The sequence below is a fragment of the Leuciscus leuciscus genome, assembly GCF_965113295.1.
Source record: "Leuciscus leuciscus genome assembly, chromosome: 20".
NCBI lineage: Eukaryota > Metazoa > Chordata > Actinopteri > Cypriniformes > Leuciscidae > Leuciscus > Leuciscus leuciscus.
The window spans coordinates 7,316,275-7,334,707 of NC_138744.1; the positions used below are offsets into that span (position 1 = coordinate 7,316,275).

Here is an 18,433-nt window from a genome sequence, read left to right on the forward strand (position 1 = left end):
ATGTTTGTGCATTTCTGTGGGGGAAAATTATAGAAAATTCTCAGTATATGTATAACTGCTGTGAAACATTTCTCTTAGAATTTTAGACACTTAAGGGCCACTTAAAATGTATTCACTCACTGCAATATATAATATCACACCATATGGCAATCATTTAAAAAAGCCATTACAAATTATATTTTCAGTTTTTGCATTTATTTTCAGATATATTATCTAATGCAATTGAATGTTTACAGTTACATGTGGCATAAGCGTAAAATTAATGCTTATATAGAAGGGCCATGACACATTTCTGGTATGTCTGGCTCTGAATGTGTGGTGTATATATAGGCTATATATTTATAGACTGGGATCAGTAAAATAGTTATAATTTCAAATAAATGCTGCTTGTTTGAACTTCCTATTCATCAAAGAATCCTAAAAACAAAATGAATAATGATTTCCAACTAACTGTAATAAACTGCTTTCAACAAGAAACATTTATTGAGCAGAAAATACGCATATTAAATTGATTTCTGAAGGATCATGTGGCACTGAAGACTGGAGTAATGGTTTTATCATGCTAATTATTTATTCACCCACCACTTACTATAAGCACAAAGAAGATGGCTCTTTTTCTTTCATTTTTTTAATAACTTCACATTGTAAATTACAGAAGATTGACATTGTTATTTGTACACATATACATCTTATGTACAATTCATAGTACTTTTTACAGCTCTTATTCCAACACATGTAGCTATGACCATTGGCTCAAGTCCAGGTCAAATTTAAATCAGGCTATGCTACAAACAAGGCATGTAATTCATAAATAGCAAGCACCTCAAATTATTAAATATGCCTTTGGCATTGAGGAAAGAAAATTTGCAATTCAAATAATACAAATCTACCTATATGAAATAAATACGCAGCTTGCTTAAATTCAGTTTGGTTAAACTCACTTCTGAGGGGTAAAAACAGTCAAGTCTTACAGGAATATCTTCCAATCGCAGGAGAATTAAAAGCACGGGAATGAGGTTCACAAAATATGTAAAGATTTAAGAAAATAAACCACTAACCGATTCCGCTTGTCTTACAGGGTTGTCCGGTTTAACAAGCAGACTTAGCACCACTGGGTTGACATTGGACCACATTAAACGACAAAATTCAGAACATTTCATAACAAGCGCACACATACACACACACACACACACGCAATAAAATTAAATTGTATTTACACAACATAAAAGGTAACATATGATCCATGAATCAGCAGCATTTGTGCACACCTCTGAACTGGCAATGTGGCCAGAAGTTCGTAAGCAGGTTAAGTCTGAGACTGAGATCATTCACGTTTCACTTCTAGCTTCAGAAAATGGATTTTAACCCATTCTTCGATGGAAGGCACTTTTGAGTGCTTCAAATACTGCTTCGGGAAACCAAATTTAGGTTCTCCCTCAATTTCACACATAACATCTTAAGTTTTGTGAGCTACGGCATCTCAGCCTTTGATTTGTTTCCTATAGACCGCCCAAAAATTACCACAACTGTGTGTCTCTGGATGCGTTGGTCTAGAAGGTCTCATATCTCTGGGCTGTGATGGCAATAATGAAGACTAGCTACGCCATGTTCTCCTCAAACCCGTCAGACAGCAGGTTTCTCAGTGCTTTTAGGAGGGGTCAATATTCCCGCTACAGCCAACGGAGACATCCGGTCCAAGCTGTCCTGCTGCCGATCATGTGCTTCACTCTGAAAAGACACACGAGGTTGTGTTAAAGCTTGTTAAACCTTAAATAAGCCTGACTGAGGAGACAATGAAGATGAGAACTGACCAGCATGGCCAGATAGTCCACGTGGGTCTGTGTGTTGTGTCGATCTTCTGCCGCCACCTTTTTGAAGTCCTTCAGCTGTGGTCTGGGCCATTCACGTACCGTCCGCACAAATGGGTTCATCCACCGCACACAGCTTGATATGCTGTCCCATGTGAGCCCTGGTGGGAAAGAAAAAGGAAATACTTAGCCCAGCTCAGACACAACAACTTCCATCCTTAAAAGCACATCCAAGATCAGAAAGCTCACCTGATACTTTATGGACCGTTTCAAAAGACGTAAAGTGACAAAATGCAGCAGCAGCGAGGACTCCGTACTGGTAATCCAAAGAATTAATGTCCAAAATGCAAAGATCCAACAACTGCAGACAGGATTCAAGAGTCAGAAGGGGCGTCAAGATATAACAAAACAACAATATACATACTCACTTCAAAGGAGATAAAGTCTCACCTGTGCGATTTGGATGTAGGTTTCCTGTGAGAACTGAGGAATGAGGAAACTGGCGTCATCCTTCAAAGAGTCCACTTGAGAGTAGAGCTTCAACCATGAGATGACTGTCTCAGGACAGAGATACCAATTTAACGCCTTCAACATGACAAGCTCTTTAGAAAGAATCTCCTCCTCATTACAGGCCCCGTCCGTCACATAAGCAAACTCCTGCAGCTTTGGCGGGTAAATCTCCTGTCAAACAGAGATATTTGTGAGAAAAGTGGCACCGTGGAGTTCTGTGATGTTCTTCAGTTGACTTTAATATATTAACAACACTGTCAGAAACGAAGTCTCCAAAGTTTAAGTACCTCTATCTTTGAGGCTATGAAGAGTGATGTTATGCCAATAAGCTGCAGTTGATCTTTGCCAGTGTCTTTCTGAGTGAGCATGAAGCGATCAAAGATGTCCTGAGCCAAGTAAAACGTCTCTCGGTGCAGAGTATAAACTTCGCTGACCTTCACACAAAGAATTTAATATCATATTAAACACATTTAGAAGACAAGAACAAAAAAAACTTTACAAATGTGGATGAAAACAAACATACCTCTATGAGCCAGTCCAGTAGAATAGACCTCATTTTGGGCTGCAGGGCTGGATGTTGCTGGATGAAGCCCTTGTCATGTACATACTTCAGCTCCTTGTTCAGCATCTTTATCCACACGTCATCTGAACTGGCCCAACTGTCAGGACAACAGTAAATGTGTGCCATTAAACCAGAGAGAAAGCATTGAATGATATTTAACTTAATAAAACACGTTCTGGATATCACATATGTATCCTGCTTGTGCATTGCAAAATGCTGGTAATAAATAGCCAAATAGTTTTCACTGATTTTAGATTAGTTTCTCCAAAGGAGGAAAAAAAAAACGGGTAATGTCGTCAAGTGTTCGTTTCATTATGCATTATTTGTAAAAAAAACAAAAAACATTGATTATAAGCATTTACATTCACTTTTCAAAGCATGAGACGCTGTGATCAGGTCCTACCTGAGGCATGGCAGTGGAGAGGGCTTCACAAAGAGGTTCTTGAATCTGAAGCGCTTAAAACCAGAGAGATTACCGGTCTCCTGATTAGTCTCCTTCTGAGGAGTCTCGATTAAGACACTGGGATTATTATCACCTTCAAAACAACGGTTCTAGAAAAAAAAAAAGAAAAAAAAAGTATGCGGTTACTACTTGGGTTATATGAATAAGGATCAACCAAATACAATTACACAGGGCATGAATAAGAACAGAGTAAGCATAGTGTTTCCATTACTTTTCTTTTCATAAAAACACTTTGTGCATTGTATAGTATATTCTGTATTGCTGCACAGGAATATCCTTTCAGGAATCAAATAACAGCATTTCATGTTCCTGAACTTTTATTAATATAGCAGCTTCAAAACACAAAGTTAATACTAAAGATAACAAATACTATACTAAACTAAAATAGATTTTTTTTCGCGGGCTGGTGAATAAAGGGAATAAACGCGGGAGGGTCTGGGCGTGACGTCACGGCGCGCTGATTCTGCCAGTGAGACCATTACTGCGCATGCCTGAACTACTGCATAATAAACTGACTGCTAGTGAAAAACTAACATAGGCTATATGCTAACAAACTAACATTCCTTACACTAAACACAATTAGTTTGGCTCTTTTAACTCTGGATGAATAATACAAATCATGTACAAATATACATTTGACTTATGATAATACAAATCAGCTCACCTGAATTTCATAATTTTGTTTCTTAGCTGCTGACGGGATTCTTCTATTGCACTGCTGAAAATAAGGTTTTGATATGTAAGTATTTGCGTACATTGGAAAGAAGATTATACACTTTTCAGAAACAATATGTCAAATAAATAGCAATATCTCACCTCGCCTTTTCTTTTCCTCTGCGGCTTGTTCTGTTCTGGTGCGTTTTCATTTCTTTCTTGTAATGTGTGGCGACTACTATTGAAATACAGAAGTAATAACGTTACAGAAATAAATATTGTTGTTTATTTAGGGTTCGCGTAAATAAAATATTGATTCGACAAACAAATAGTTCTTACCTGCGTCTTGACATTTTCTAAACAAATGGTGTGCTTTTCTCCTGTGAAGCAGAAACATACAACGTTAAGTGACAATGTAAGTGAATTAACCACAAGTAAAGGAAGAATAACGACGTAACTAACTTACATGTCGTCTATAAGGTAAGTTACTACTAAAATATCATTAATAAAGCGTTTAAGAGAAATACTTTCGACAAAAAGGCTTAACAATAACGTTAAGCCTGGAGCGAAGTATACATGACCAGAAATAGTCTATCATACTTCTATAATTCACACGAACTAAAAGCCAAACAGTTAAAAAATCTAAAAGGCATTAAGAGTAAATGCAAAGTCTGCACAAGCAGTAGTATTATGTTTTTACAGAAACCAGAAATACGTGATCCAGTTCTGTAGGTTTATGAAAGGACAGTCCGCGCCAATTTACATGAAGCGGGAGAACAGCTGCCCCCACAAAAACCCATCTGATAGCTATTAAAAGCGAATTAAACACCAGTTTAACCGAGAATACTGTTCAGGGAACTCCTTAGTGTGTAGAACATCCATAGGACTCTTCACAATATCAAGTATTTTCTTAATTTACGAAAGGAGTTTACGAAGACACGTCCACGTACATACTATCTAATCTGGCGCCTAGCAGAGCTGGCTAACTTTCAGCAACATCCCCCCTATGAGCTCGACATTACAGTAAACATTTGGCTATGAGATGGTTCTGAAAATATGAATTGTCCCTTTTTCCTAAATAATAAAGCTGAATACAGCTGCTTTTAAGGGTCCCGCAGGAATCTTCATCTTCATCTAGTCGTAGACAGATGACTGGTTAAAAGGCTCAAACATCCGTTTTAAACCAACAGTAACATAAAACAACAGCACGGTTCCTGCTAAAACATGATTGTAACACGAGTTTGAGGAGGTAAGATTAAAGTAAGAAATATTATAGGTGAAAGAAGACTAAAGTAAGTGTCCTTACCGCAGAGTTCAGTGCGAATGAATGAATGAATGGCGCCAAGCATTATATAGTCAAGCGGTTCGCGGCTACTGCGCATGCGTGGCGCTCTTTTCAGCTTTTAAAAACAACCCAAAAAACTATGTATAACATTGTGTTTTCGAGCTAAAAATTATCAGTTGGCCTGATGTGTATTGTTAAAAAAAATCCGCCTTGATTTAGAAATGATTATGTTGATCGTTTTTGAGAAACCTACGGGAATGTTTGTGGTTTGTAGACTTGCTTATGGCCGCGCAGACCTTTGGTTTAAATATGTAAAAAACGCGCTTTCCTGCTTTCCCGGTTAAACGAATCCGGGGCCCGAGGACCTAATGCATCATATGCGAGTGGGTCTGTATGTTAAACATTGCATTTATGTGCAATTATGAGAGTTTTTTTAGTCGAAGGAGACGCTTCCTAGTTTGACAGCTTCTCGTGGGCGGGGATTTGATTCGGTCTGACCAATCATCGTTATTCCACGAGAAACAACGTGCTCTTGTAAACAAACCCATGAGAAGAGAGATCAGCCCTTCTGACAGGCAATGAAAAGCGTGTTTTTAGCATCAATCCTATCGTAATATTACTTGTATTTCACAATCATAGGTGTAAATGTATCAACTAGAAGGTTTTTTTTCTGTTGTTTTCAAGGAAATGTTAATTCTGTCACGATATAGGCTATCATTTTTTCTGACAAGGCGTTTCTATGTGTCTTACTCCCTGGTTACTTTGTTATTGTGATCCAACCATTATACATACTGCAGGGTTTCCGGCGAGAGAAACACAAAATAAAACAATCAGAAAATACAGTTCTGTTCATATCAAATCAACGCGACAGCTTTCGTACTTAAACACGTGAACAAGCAATACTGCACTCCATCAACCTTTCGAGAGATCAAATCCCCAAAATAATTTTTTTGAAGCGAAATCGGCGCGAATTCTTCAACAGTAATCCCGCTCAACCTTTTGTGTATGTTAAAATACGTCACATCCGGGTGCAGCTACGTGTAATATAAAAACGAACAACTTCTTCATGTACTTCATGAATGTCTCCCAAATGCAAAGATCCCCGATAGTCTGTGTTTCATGAACATTTACAAATCTATAAATTCTGAATGTCTGATGGATTCACTTGAGAGGACAATTCAGCCAGTACAAAAAGCTAACCTGTGTCAAAAATGTACTTCCTTATAAAGAATTTATTTTAATAGGCATTTTAATTTTGTGAGTGCATTAATTGTTTCCCTGGCCAAATAAAAACAATTATTAATTGAAATACATTGTTAATTAAAAAAAAAATATTGGCATCATTAATACTAAAGCAGCCACAATTAATCCACAAGAGTCAAGACATAAAAATTAAACATGGTAGATTTTGGTTAATCTTTTCAGATCTTAAACAGTTAGCAAAAAACCTCCATATTAGCTTCAACATTATGAATACAGATTTCTGTACAAGCTACAAGTCACTTGGCACTAGAGGAAACTCACTTCACTTCCATTTTACCCTAGCATTTTAAATATATATTTATTGGGATGCATGTAACCATCCAGTAAAAGAACGAGGAGGGCACGATTAAATGGGTACAGTTAGAAATCTGCATTATTAAGGTTAATACCCACACTGGTACAATGAATAATAAGCTTGCACTAATCATAGCTTGGGATTCTTGAGAGATTAGTTGGGTTGAGTTACAGCTTGGTATGGGTTCTTGAAATGCTCCCGAGTGGAAAGCTTTCATTAAAAGTTGGTGAGGTGGAACTTGCACATATGATGCCAGAACATGCAAACACCTACCTAGTCTATAAGGCCAGAATCATACATAGCCTATACATTATTATTTACTAATAGAAAAGGAAGAAAACGTTAGTTTGTATTAAAACATTTATTGAGAAGAGAGTATACATACATACTGACAAATAGGTTTCAAGACATATGAAATGAACAATTTATTTGCAAATTATACTACCCATACAAAACAGTTTGTGTATGACATGTATCCAAAACATTTCAGTTCAAGAAAAAGATAAATAAACAATGCTAAAACCCTACACTTTTGGCAAAGTGCTGTATTATTCCAGTAAACTAAAAATCAACCAAAGCATAGTCTAAAATTGAGCAATGCCACAGAAAATATTCTTCACACATTAAACACAGAAAACATTTGCTACATTTCGTGTAAAAAGTTGACAGAGCAAGTGGCTCACAGAGACAAGGTAATCCTCTGTGCGTAGTAAAGTTACATTTGTTTGTGTCCCTTTGGACAAATTTCAAGTTCTTCACGGATGCATTGTCATACTGTTCAACTGGAAGGCACATGATCCCCAAATGCATTTCAAGGCAAAATGAAATCCCTGTTGTGAATACCAAAAATCGGGCGTCTACTGACATAGGGAAAGAGGGCCTCTCCAGTATTACTCGAGGAATATGAAGAGAACCTTCCGCCCCTTCCATTCCCTTCGTCCACAGAAAGAAATGTCAGAAAATGCAATATACTGCTCTACGCAGACTGCAGCAAGCAAAAGAAAAGAAGAGAAGCTGTAGTTGTTTTCCTTGAGTTGCTCATGCATATAAAATGCATTCGGCTGAATGTCAGAGTTAATGAATTCAGTTTAATTCATTTCGGTGAGACATTTACCTTGGCAGAGTGACGGGAAATTTACAACACCAGGTCTCGAGCGATAAAGGAATAAGGAGTAAGTTCATTGCTACTTTAAATATTTCGCTCAGCAATATACAATGTGTAACTAAATAAAACATGAAAAAAGGCATATTACACAAAAAGTCACTACATTGATACAAATGTAAATGCTAACAGTTTCACTCCGTCGTCTACGTTTTTAACAGTCAATTAAGAGAAAGAGTTTGTTTCACAGTCCTCGGAGGAGCAGGCGTTTTTGCTTTCATTCAAAGTGTGAGATGCACGTTATGTTAAAGATTTACATCAATTACAAATATTTCCACAAGGTAACGTAGACATTTACAAAGTTAGAGGTTTTCTAGTATGTACAGAGACAGTTTACCATCTGCAAGTAATCTGCAATCTTAGCGAAGAGCAAAGGTGAACAGTGATGACCCTGAGACATGTACTGCAGATATAGAGCAAACATGAAAAATAACATTTCAACACTTGATGTGTTTTTTTGTTGTTGTTGGTTTTCCCACCTGTTTGAAAATTAGCACTACACAGTCATACATCAAATCAATCACTAAAAATAGGAAAAAACTGCTTACATACATATCTATGCCAATAACACACACTCTTATCAACTTCATACTGATATGTAATATATTCAATATTTTTTTCTTTTGAAAATATTTTGGAAGTTTTTTTTTTTTTAAATATATTTTATATATTTTGAAATCTACTATGGAAACAAGGCTTTTAGTGATAATAAACCCAGTATACTTTACAATTTTTTTTTAAAGAGAAAAAAAAAAAAAAAAAGAGGAAGAAAGCACTGATCTACAGAGTCACAGGCAGGTTCCTTCCTAACCATAAAAGTGCTGCTGATGATTTCATCACTGATGTGATTGAAATTAGTATGGCTTCAAAAAAAGCAAAGAAAGCGTCAAGCTGCCTACACACATGCTCGAAACAGAGCACTTACAACATCATGCTCACTATAACAAAACACTTGGTTATTCAACCTTCATGACATTTAACATAAGACCGAACATAACAGATGGAGCTTATATAGGAAACACGTGACGTGATGCAGACACATTCAGGTAGAGCGGAACCTGCCGTGAAGTAAAGTGACCTATGGCATTGATTCTAAAGGACTCCGTTCCTTCTGGCGAATTCTCCCAGTGAGGAGAGGGCGGCGTGCGGGGGAGGACGGGGGAGTGCAGTGGGGACCGTCTCAGTAGTTGTATTGCCTCTGTCCCGGCTGGTGAACGTAGCCTCCGGTGGCTTTGGCCTGTCTGGTTCCGCCTTCGCGCAGCAGGTTGAGGCGGCGAAGGGCGTTGCGGGACAGCTGCTGGCGCTCCACGTTGTCACGGATGCGCTGAGCCAGACGGACGTTCTTGGTCTGCTTCAGAAACCCTGCGTGAGCAGCGACCAGAGCGGCTGCGTAGCAGCCAGAAGGATGATTCGGCCGACGCTGAACTTCAGATCTACAAAGCCAAACAGAATCCGTCAGATTCTAATATAATATTATATAACAATAGAAAACTCAGAATCTGGCCTTTACCTTAAAATCGATGGCTCACGGGTGGTGTCCTTGGCAGGTCGTTGACGAGGGCTGTGAACGGCGTACACGGACATGCTGGGGTGCTCGATCAGCAGGTTCTCCAGAGGACTGGTCTCTAGCAGGACCGGAGCTCTGCCTCCAGCCATGAAACATGGCGGAGGGGTGATGAACCAGCTCTCTTCCAGCCCACATGTCGCCTCTAGACGCAAAAAGTTGCCGTCGTCTGCGTCGGTGTCTGTCGCCGAATCCAGAGAGGAGCAGGAGGAGCAGCGCACAGGAGAGTCCAGGGGAGCGACATTATCAGAGCACACATCCACCAGATCATCTCCACACACACCTGAGCAGGCTTTCGCTACAGAGAGGATGTACAGAGAGGATGTTACTACAGTGAAATTACTATTTGAATCAAATTTCAGTGTTTAACAACTCCATTCGCACTGTTCACAACATTAAAGTTGTGATCATCTTTTCTTTCCTATTGTGTAGTATATCTGAGCTTCTTGAATTAGAAAAATGTAGGAAAGGAATTGACTTTGTCCATTGGGAATTAATTGGAGTATTGGATCATTGTAATTTTAAAAAACGAATAATGTACATGGATAAATTATTTATAACGAACACTGCAATATTCCATGAAATTTTAATGAAACCTTGAATCACTTGGCTTGTTGAGGAGAGGTGGGCTATTAATTTTTGAAGCAATTGAAGGAGTACTATATATATATGTTTAAAGTCATATGTAGGGAGGAGAATATCGCACAAAATGACTTGGGACAGTAAAAGACTGTCTAGAATGACCTAGCAAGCACCTATCGCCATCTTAACAACCATACAGACCATCTTAGCACTGACTAAGAATAGCTGTCTGTCAGTGGGTTTTCTTCAGAAAAAAGGTTCACAATTTTTTTTATATATATCAAACTTGTGAAGTAAATAAAATGGAACCAAAATTCAGCACTGGATTATATCGAAAACATCATGTCACTGGCTCTATGGAAAACAAGTCATGTGTATAGACAGAAACGAAGAGAGTCAATATTTTTGCCCACACTTCATTTCTATTTGTACTCTTTGTGGCTCCTGGCAGGTAACCAAAACTGGTGTAAACAGCTGGCTTTTGGGCAGTCTTTGAAGCATTACACTTTCAGTGGCCTCTAGATGGCAGTGTGATTGAACAATCCTTCACTCCAGTACTTGGACTGACCAAACACTGCAGAAACTTGACAGCCATCACATGCAGTTCATGTGACAGATTTGAAAAACAGTGATAACAATTCATATATTTGCACTAAATGTAACAAGACTAGTCACCAGAAAGTCCCACACCCATAGCACTGATGTTATATCACACACAGAGCCTCCCTTGCATAGAGCCACACCTTGTTTATCTGTAAACTTGCAGCATCCTGCCAGATGACATCGAACATTTTCTCAACTCAGCTGGTTAGAAAGCTCTTAACCTTCTTATGGCCCTCTTCAATGTCCCTGAGAAGCCAGTTAACCTTTAATCCCCTCACCATGATGGGAAAATTCTCACATAAAGACATTTCCATCAAGCTATATGGATATGAAATGAAAGCAATGTTTTAAATCTCCAGTCCCCTCCTGTCTAACTCAACCTTCAGGCAACGATAGATGTTTGTAATAATTCCGTGTTCAAGGCCTACTCTCGTTATGAGCATAAACGGTAACTTAATCGGTCCTATTTTTACCGCAGACCCCATCTAGACACTTTTGTCTGACAAGCTTGTTGCCCATAAACATGTCTGTCTCCTCCTGTCCTAACAGAGGTAAACTGGGCCAACCAGATTGCCTTGCACCTAAAATATTCACACACACACACACACAATATGAGAAGGCCTGTATTTGGGCAGCTTATGAGAGGCATCATGTTAATGAGGGCATTGCGTCTGTGCCAGGTTTTACAGAATCTGTAACATGGCTCCAGCTGACCATGTCATCAGTATCAACTGAGGTGAGGTAGGGTCATATCATGCATAAGAGAACGTTTGCATGCCATATCTGCACTGATTTCCGGGGGAAATAGGCAGGATTCTGTTGAATGCATTTAAAATTCAATACAAACTGCAGTTTGCAATCCCTTTTTATTTCAGAGAAAAATGGAATATTCTATGAGAAAAATGTAGAGCGAGACTTGACTCTATAAGTCGGAAATTTGGGGACTTTGTTCTATGCATTGGTTGTTGATTCGATTTTGAGATGTGGGCATTCCACTAAAAATGTATCATTTACAATAAGATCTATAACATGCATTTTCATTTCATGCCAACTTTAACATTATCCCATGGACTGTTCGGCTTAAGTGACATTAGCGTAAAAAGAAATTTAGAACAGCAAGTACATTTTGCTAAAAGATTCTGAGACATTATTTTAAAGTTTGGAATACCATGATAAATAAAGGTGTGATGAATGATTGATGAATCATTCATGATACGGTAATGAACGTGCATTAAAAAAAAGCATAAGGTTTGAAGGTTTGTTGACTTTGAATGTGTAGACTTCTCGATGCAAACTAAGCCTGTTCCTGCATTTAAAAAGAACACAATGTCCATTTTTCACTTTGCTGATCAAAAATAAGATAAGATGCCAGAAAGATCTCTCACCTAGATAATCGACCAGAATCCACTCATCGTCCTCCTCCTTCTCGTTGAAGTCTGGATCCACAGGACATCCACTGCCCTCCTCCAGGGAGTCTCCAAACAAGATGCTGGTGAACCTCTGAAACATGTTTTTGTCCCGGGCAGAGGCGTGAGGCTGGACAGTCCTGCTGGGAGTGGGCGAGGGCCGAGCTCTTTGGTCATCAGCTGCGAGAGCCGCTCACTGAGATCTTAATAAAGGTGCTGAAGTGCATTAGTTACTCCTTCTCAGCTGAGGAACACCTGATGAAGTTCAGCCATTGCTTTTGTTGATTGTGCAAAAACAGGCCCTGGAGGACAAGCGAGAAGACAACATTGTTGTTAATGACAATGTATACGCAAACAACACAAACTGACCAACATTTCCTGGTGATGAGCAGGTCATGTTCTGTTGCGATTAGCAATAAATTACAGGTTCACGCTTATAAAAGACAGACGGACTGACCAGCCAAAACAAAGCAGTCTAAAGTGTCTCTGCTGTCACAGATACTGCCTGTCCTCTTCATGTGAAGCTGATGCCTATGAAAACTGATCTTTGCACAGTTACACCCAGCCTTGTTCAGGACTATGACTCTTGAGGGTACCATTTTCTGTTGTTTTGCTTGCGACAACAAAGAGAGACATCTGTGAAGTGAAGGACTACAAACTGTTCTTCACCCCACAGCATTATTGAAACAAGACAACCAATTCATACTCCCTCCCCACCTGCTCATATAGTCATGGCAGCGGTCTTTGTCTGTGTGATTAGGGGGGTGGGGGCTATTATGGGGTCACATACATATAATAAGCACCCTTCAGAACCCCAAAAAGAGGATTATAGACTGACAAGCAGCGATAAGCAGTACCGGGATGGCTTTGTCTCAGCAGCCTAGAGGAAAACTGTATGGCTCAGAGCCAGAGGTCAGATTTAATTGTATAAAAATAACCAATTTTTTAACTTGGGTTTTTATTCCCAATATTTAGGAGATCATTCTATATATCTAATATATCTATATATTCCTCAAAGCTAAGAGACTCAAGCAAAAGTTTAAATTTGCTGCCAGTTTAATCTAGTCATCCATGTAAAGCTGATGTACAGACTATAATAAAATACATAAAATCTGCCCTAATATGTACAGATTATACAGCCCACTACAGAAGAAATAAAGTAATTTGTAAGGCTATTGATTCTACATGTCAAACGAGCAATAAAACAAAAAATGCAAAGTGCAGTAATATAGTGCACATTAATCTGATTATGCCCATGACGTGACAATGGCCCCATTTAGGCTGAAAATAACAATGCAATTAAAGCAGAATATAGGCTACTGGAACTGCACTCGCTTCTGGAAAACCATCTTAAAACCAGCCTATAAGACTGGCCTACCACCCTGGCCCTGAGCTGGTTTTCCCACCAGACCAAAACCCTTCTAAAACAAGTCAAAACCAGCAAACCATCTTAGACTGGTTTAAGCATTTTTAACAGCAGCTTGGACGTACAATTACATAACACTAGTATGTAGAGTAGAACACTGCTCATATTTCAAAATTCATTCACAGCTTTGTTCAAACTACTGGTCGACATTGGCAAAAAATAAATATATATATATAGATAAATGAAAATAAACTCGTAGAACAACATTTAATGTCGAAGTAAAGAAAAACAGCGTCAAAGTTGACATATATGGAGAGCAGGAAAACCAAATACGGTAACATATAGCTACATACGATAACACTCATAAACAACTAAACCCTTTAGCTGATAGACTATTAATCTCTTAACAACGCAAACATGCATTGGGTAAGCAATTAGCACTGGGAAATTGAAATTTCAAAGATGCAGACATATACGAAAGCTGCATTTGCTGTTCATATTCTGATGTTTTATTGACCCAAAACACAGACTGGCCGGGGGAGGGATGAGTGTAACCCTACACCGACCGACTGGGCGGAACGAGAACCCAAACGCTTCAACTGGCTCTGCTGAACAAAGCTTAATCCGTAAAATCCAAACATGCTCACATTGCAGAAACAACAGACACAAACAATGAACATTTCAGATGGCCTGCAGGCCTTGACAGGTTGTGCAGAGCGTCGAAATATTTAAATGCAATTTTTTTACTTTTTTTTTTTTTTTTACATTTACATTTCTTTTTACAACCTCTAGCCTATTTATAAAATTTGATGAAAAATTCGTAGTTGGCCTATTATTTTAGTCCGGAACTTTTCTTTAACGAATTAAACCAGAATAATGTCTGTCGATCAACAACAAAGAGGTTTTAACTCACCTGCGGCAAAAAGTAATGTAAACAGGAAGAGGGTTGACTTCAAGAACAACAACAGATGAGGTAGAATATTTGTCGTGCGATATATAAAAATATATAAATACAATTCTTCCTGGAAGAAATTAAAAGTTTCTGGACCCTTTAGTTCGGAGTTTCGCAGTCGGTTCTTTTTCTTTTCTCCTCCGAGGTCTCAACTGCTCCCTTTGTTATTGTTGTGGAAAATTAACAGCTGATCGGTCGTTACGTCACTGAGGACGGCCCACAGGCGGGGCTTGTCGGAACCCTCTCAGCCAATGAAATTGCGCCCCTGACTGTGACTGACTGTCACCAACGCACGTGACCCATCCCGAGAAAGGCAAGACCAGGCAGAGCACTCCATGTTAAGGAGTGTCACCCACTAATTGTTGGGTTGTACAAAGTTTTTGAAAATATGCTTTAAATTTGTTTTGATTATTATACTTTTGAGTGGTTCTTAACTTTTAAACCATTTTTGACTGGATATGATTATGTAAATAATAAACAATAATCTTGTCACATAGCATAACTGAAATGATTGGAATTTTTTTTTTTACAGATGTTCATGTTTAACCAGAGTGTGATTGCTCTAAAAAAAAAAACAATTATGTTAATTGTGTACCTTTCTCAATTTTCATCCAACTAAACAAACTGCAAAGAGAGCAGCAAAGTATAATGTACATTCAGTCGGTCATGAACCACTAAAATGCATTTATTTACTTACCACATAAATAAATGGATGTAAAATATAGACTTGATTTTCATTAGAATAGAACAGCTTCATCATATATCTGAATGCCACAATTGACTAATCAGAATCAAGTATTCCAGAGAGCTTTCAATAATTAAAAAGCTTAAGCAAAACTGTCATTTTGGGGTACATTGTAAATGACATGTTCTTTTTTGCCCCTTAAGTTAAGTAAAATGTGTAAAACAAAACACTGAAATCCTTCCTTTTGAAGATGTAGGTCACCAGTGAGAGGCCCATTCAGCAAGTTTTAACACTCTGGTGAGTCATCAGATCTAATAAAGCAATCTAAGCATGTTATTGCATCATTCATATATCCATTATATTTACAAATATAGCTACACTAATCTATATAAAAATTAAACACATTTATGATTATGTATATACCACATCATAGAGAGTATATTTATCAGTGTGACTCAGAATAATCTTTGTACCCTTTGTCCTGTCTTCCCTTGAAATGTGATGAATGATGTTTTCATCAGGATGGAAAAAAATTAACTTTCTTTCCTGGTTTGGAGATTGTCTCGGACAAAGCTTCTCCTTTCCTCTAAAATCAGTCCACTTCCACTCTTTCAGACATCAACACTGGTCCTGGCTGTCTGAATACAAGAGGGACAATCTTTCTGCTGGATAAATATTTTCTATCCATCCATTTTCCCACTGTAGGATGACGTGAGAGTGAATCAATGTTCTCATGTGCTGTCATCATGTTTTTCCCTCCATTTCCTTTATTTACCCTCCAAAACAAGGCCATACCTGCTCACTCTGGGTTACACCATAAAGATAAGCTACAACCCACCCTGACCTTGACAGGCCTTGTCTTAAATGAGTGTTCTGACAGCACTTTTAAACTAACTTATTAAAACATGTGTTGACTATTTGGAAAACTATCTGGATAAATGCATGCTATTTATTTCTTTGAGGTATAAAATCTCATATAAATATTATTATTTGATAATAAATCATTTAACACCTATGTGGTGATTGGGCCAGAGAGGCTTTTCTTTTTCTCGAAAATATTAGTTAATGTTATCGCATTGGACTAAAATGTACTGACTTTGCTCACACAGGGTATAAGTATATACACTATCCAATTTTTGGGGGATAATAAAAAAAAATGACCAGCCTACAACTAATTGCTTATATTATAAATCTCTTGTTATGCTTTATTATCACCAAATATTGGATTCAATCTTTTTGTCAACTTGTTTTCTTTCCATTAGGACAGGTTTTGTATTTCTTTTTGGAACTCATTGATCGTTTATCTGAGCATAACAAGAGATTTATAAGCATTTTTTGTTGTTGTTGTTGTATAGGCCAGTCATCTTTGACTGAGAACACCACCAGTGTGACTTTGTTCCATTTTGTACAAAATAAAAGCATTTTAAACAAACTTCCTGGTTAAACATTAAACCACACTAGTGTGATACGCAGTGTAATTTTAAAAAATATATTTTGTTGAATATTGACAAATTTATCCACAAATAATGCTTTTTCACTCAAAAACTGAGGTGCAAGCTCAGATCAACGAGACCCACGATCAATCCGTTTAAAAAATAGATACAAAACCCGTCCTAATTGAAAGAAAACAAGTTGACAAAAATATTGAAACCAATATTTGGTGATAATATAGCATAACAAACGATTTACGGGCAATTTTTAAAAGGCCGGTAATTTTTGACCGGGAACACCAAAGGTGTTAGTACATACTGGGTTTTCAACCCTGTGTAAAGTGTAAGTGTAAAAAAACAAAAACAAACCAAGATCATAAAATGTAAGTTGTCTTAACTGATTCTTATCAAACCCTGCTAAAACAGAACATATTGTTCATGATGAATCCACAGCATTCTTGATATAAACAACATCATCTACTCTAGCATATGCTGTTCAGAAGTCCATTTGACACTCTGATGTAATTCTGTTAATGTTTAGGGCATGTACCAAACCTGTTGTGCAATAAACCTTAGACATGTTAGACATATTTGGTTTGAAGTCAATAAAAACAAAACTGTGAGTGACAGAATGGATAAAAGTTGTGGTCCTTATATGTATCTTCTCAGTTGTAACCTTTTAGGTGTCTTACTTTGATGTTATACAAGTGTTCATACATGACTGAACTCATATTTATCACAGAATCCTTTTGACATTTTCAGAGCCTCTATTTCTGATGTAAAGAAAAGGCAAAAGGGGAGTGTGACGGGGAGCTTAATCACAGAAAGCACTAAGTAGACAGACATGCTCTCTGAAAGAATTACCTGGTTTACTTCATGTTACTTAAGGTTAATCAAAGCAGACTGAAAAATAAAATAAAATTGTAATTGTAAACACATCCAAATGTCAAGCTTCTGACCCCATTGGAGTAAACCCCATAAGAGTTCACTTGCAAGCAAACCTGTCTGATACCATCTGCACAACTGTGATCACATTGCAACAGATTACAATCCTCATTAATATCTAATATAAATCAATGAAAATGAAAAGCCATACCACATGCAGACTGAAACTTAGCATTTAAAGTGCCTAAGGTCTATATTTGACTGTTTGAGTGGAGGGAGAGCATGAGAACAGATGATGATGATGCAAAGAAGCTTACAGTGTGACATCTGGGTAGAGGATTGCATAATGTAAAGAGGACAGACAGGTGGTAGGCACAAGCGAGTAAGTCAGTGAGCCGCCAGCCGTGACATCCTGTCAGTCAGAACCTGTAGGTTTTGTGGTTGTGCAAGACAATCTGTTATTTTGAAGACTGCATTAAAGTCACTGGGAAACGGAAGTTTACTTCAGTATTGTGACCTATGATTGTGACGCATTTTCCCGAGTGAAACTGAATATTGAATGAGAAAAATAGAGGGTGTGGCCTCTTAAAAGTCCTTTCAGCTCGCTGTCAGAGCTCGCAGCAGACTGACAGCTGGAGGGAATGTTCTACCCAATAAGCCTTAAAACTCACGTCATCGGAGAGGGAAAGCCATTCCAGAGAGGAAGTACATTCATTGAATGAATGAGTGAGAGAGTGAGTGAGTGAGTGAGTGAGTGAGTGAGTGAGTGTGAGAGTGAGTGAGTGAGTGAGTGTGAGTGAGTGAGTGAGTGAGTGAGTGAGTGAGTGAGTGAGTGAGTGAGTGAGTGAGTGAGTGAGTGAGTGGAGTAAATAAATAAATAATGCATTAATGTAGTGCTTTACTATGTACTACTGTGCATGAGTGAGTGAGTGAGTGAGTGAGTGAGTGAGAGTGAGTG

General features: G+C 38.1%; 2 protein-coding genes and 1 long non-coding RNA gene across 4 annotated transcripts in view; 1 reads left to right on the forward strand and 2 right to left on the reverse strand.

Annotated features, from left to right (window-relative positions):
• Positions 1-18,433, forward strand: part of LOC309483506 — a 159,160-nt gene that overhangs the window by 1,639 nt on the left and 139,088 nt on the right. The window lies entirely within an intron of this gene.
• ccne2 (cyclin E2) lies at positions 613-5,314 on the reverse strand. Of its 2 annotated transcripts, none has more exons than XM_082149497.1 (10): positions 4,337-5,314; positions 4,160-4,235; positions 4,008-4,058; positions 3,284-3,432; positions 2,842-2,977; positions 2,606-2,752; positions 2,259-2,489; positions 2,058-2,169; positions 1,812-1,969; positions 613-1,728 (listed from the first exon to the last, which is right to left on the reverse strand). In XM_082149497.1, exons 1-10 carry the CDS (start codon positions 4,348-4,350, stop codon positions 1,624-1,626), a joined length of 1,179 nt encoding a protein of 392 aa, XP_082005623.1. In that variant the 5' UTR covers positions 4,351-5,314; the 3' UTR covers positions 613-1,623. The 2 variants fall into 2 exon arrangements, with proteins under 2 accessions (XP_082005623.1, XP_082005622.1); XM_082149496.1 differs by having other exon boundaries at positions 4,008-4,061; positions 4,337-5,313.
• tp53inp1 (tumor protein p53 inducible nuclear protein 1) lies at positions 8,748-14,650 on the reverse strand. Its single transcript, XM_082149627.1, has 4 exons — positions 14,437-14,650; positions 12,137-12,459; positions 9,513-9,864; positions 8,748-9,435 (listed from the first exon to the last, which is right to left on the reverse strand). The coding sequence occupies exons 2-4, from the start codon at positions 12,258-12,260 to the stop codon at positions 9,183-9,185; spliced, it is 729 nt and encodes a 242-aa protein (XP_082005753.1). The 5' UTR covers positions 12,261-12,459; positions 14,437-14,650; the 3' UTR covers positions 8,748-9,182.

Bases quoted from the DNA above. Each gene is read 5' to 3' on its own strand.
- ccne2 (XM_082149496.1), bottom strand. The intron at 2,490-2,605 runs GTACTTAAACTT...TCTGTTTGACAG, and splicing joins TCATAGCCTCAAAGATAGAG to GAGATTTACCCGCCAAAGCT. The intron at 1,970-2,057 runs GTGAGCTTTCTG...CTTTCCCACCAG, and splicing joins AACGGTCCATAAAGTATCAG to GGCTCACATGGGACAGCATA.
- tp53inp1 (XM_082149627.1), bottom strand. From the start codon at position 12,260: ATGTTTCAGAGGTTCACCAGCATCTTGTTTGGAGACTCCCTGGAGGAG. The intron at 9,865-12,136 runs GTGAGAGATCTT...TCCTCTCTGTAG, and splicing joins GATTCTGGTCGATTATCTAG to CGAAAGCCTGCTCAGGTGTG. The intron at 9,436-9,512 runs GTAAAGGCCAGA...TTGGCTTTGTAG, and splicing joins CGTGAGCCATCGATTTTAAG to ATCTGAAGTTCAGCGTCGGC.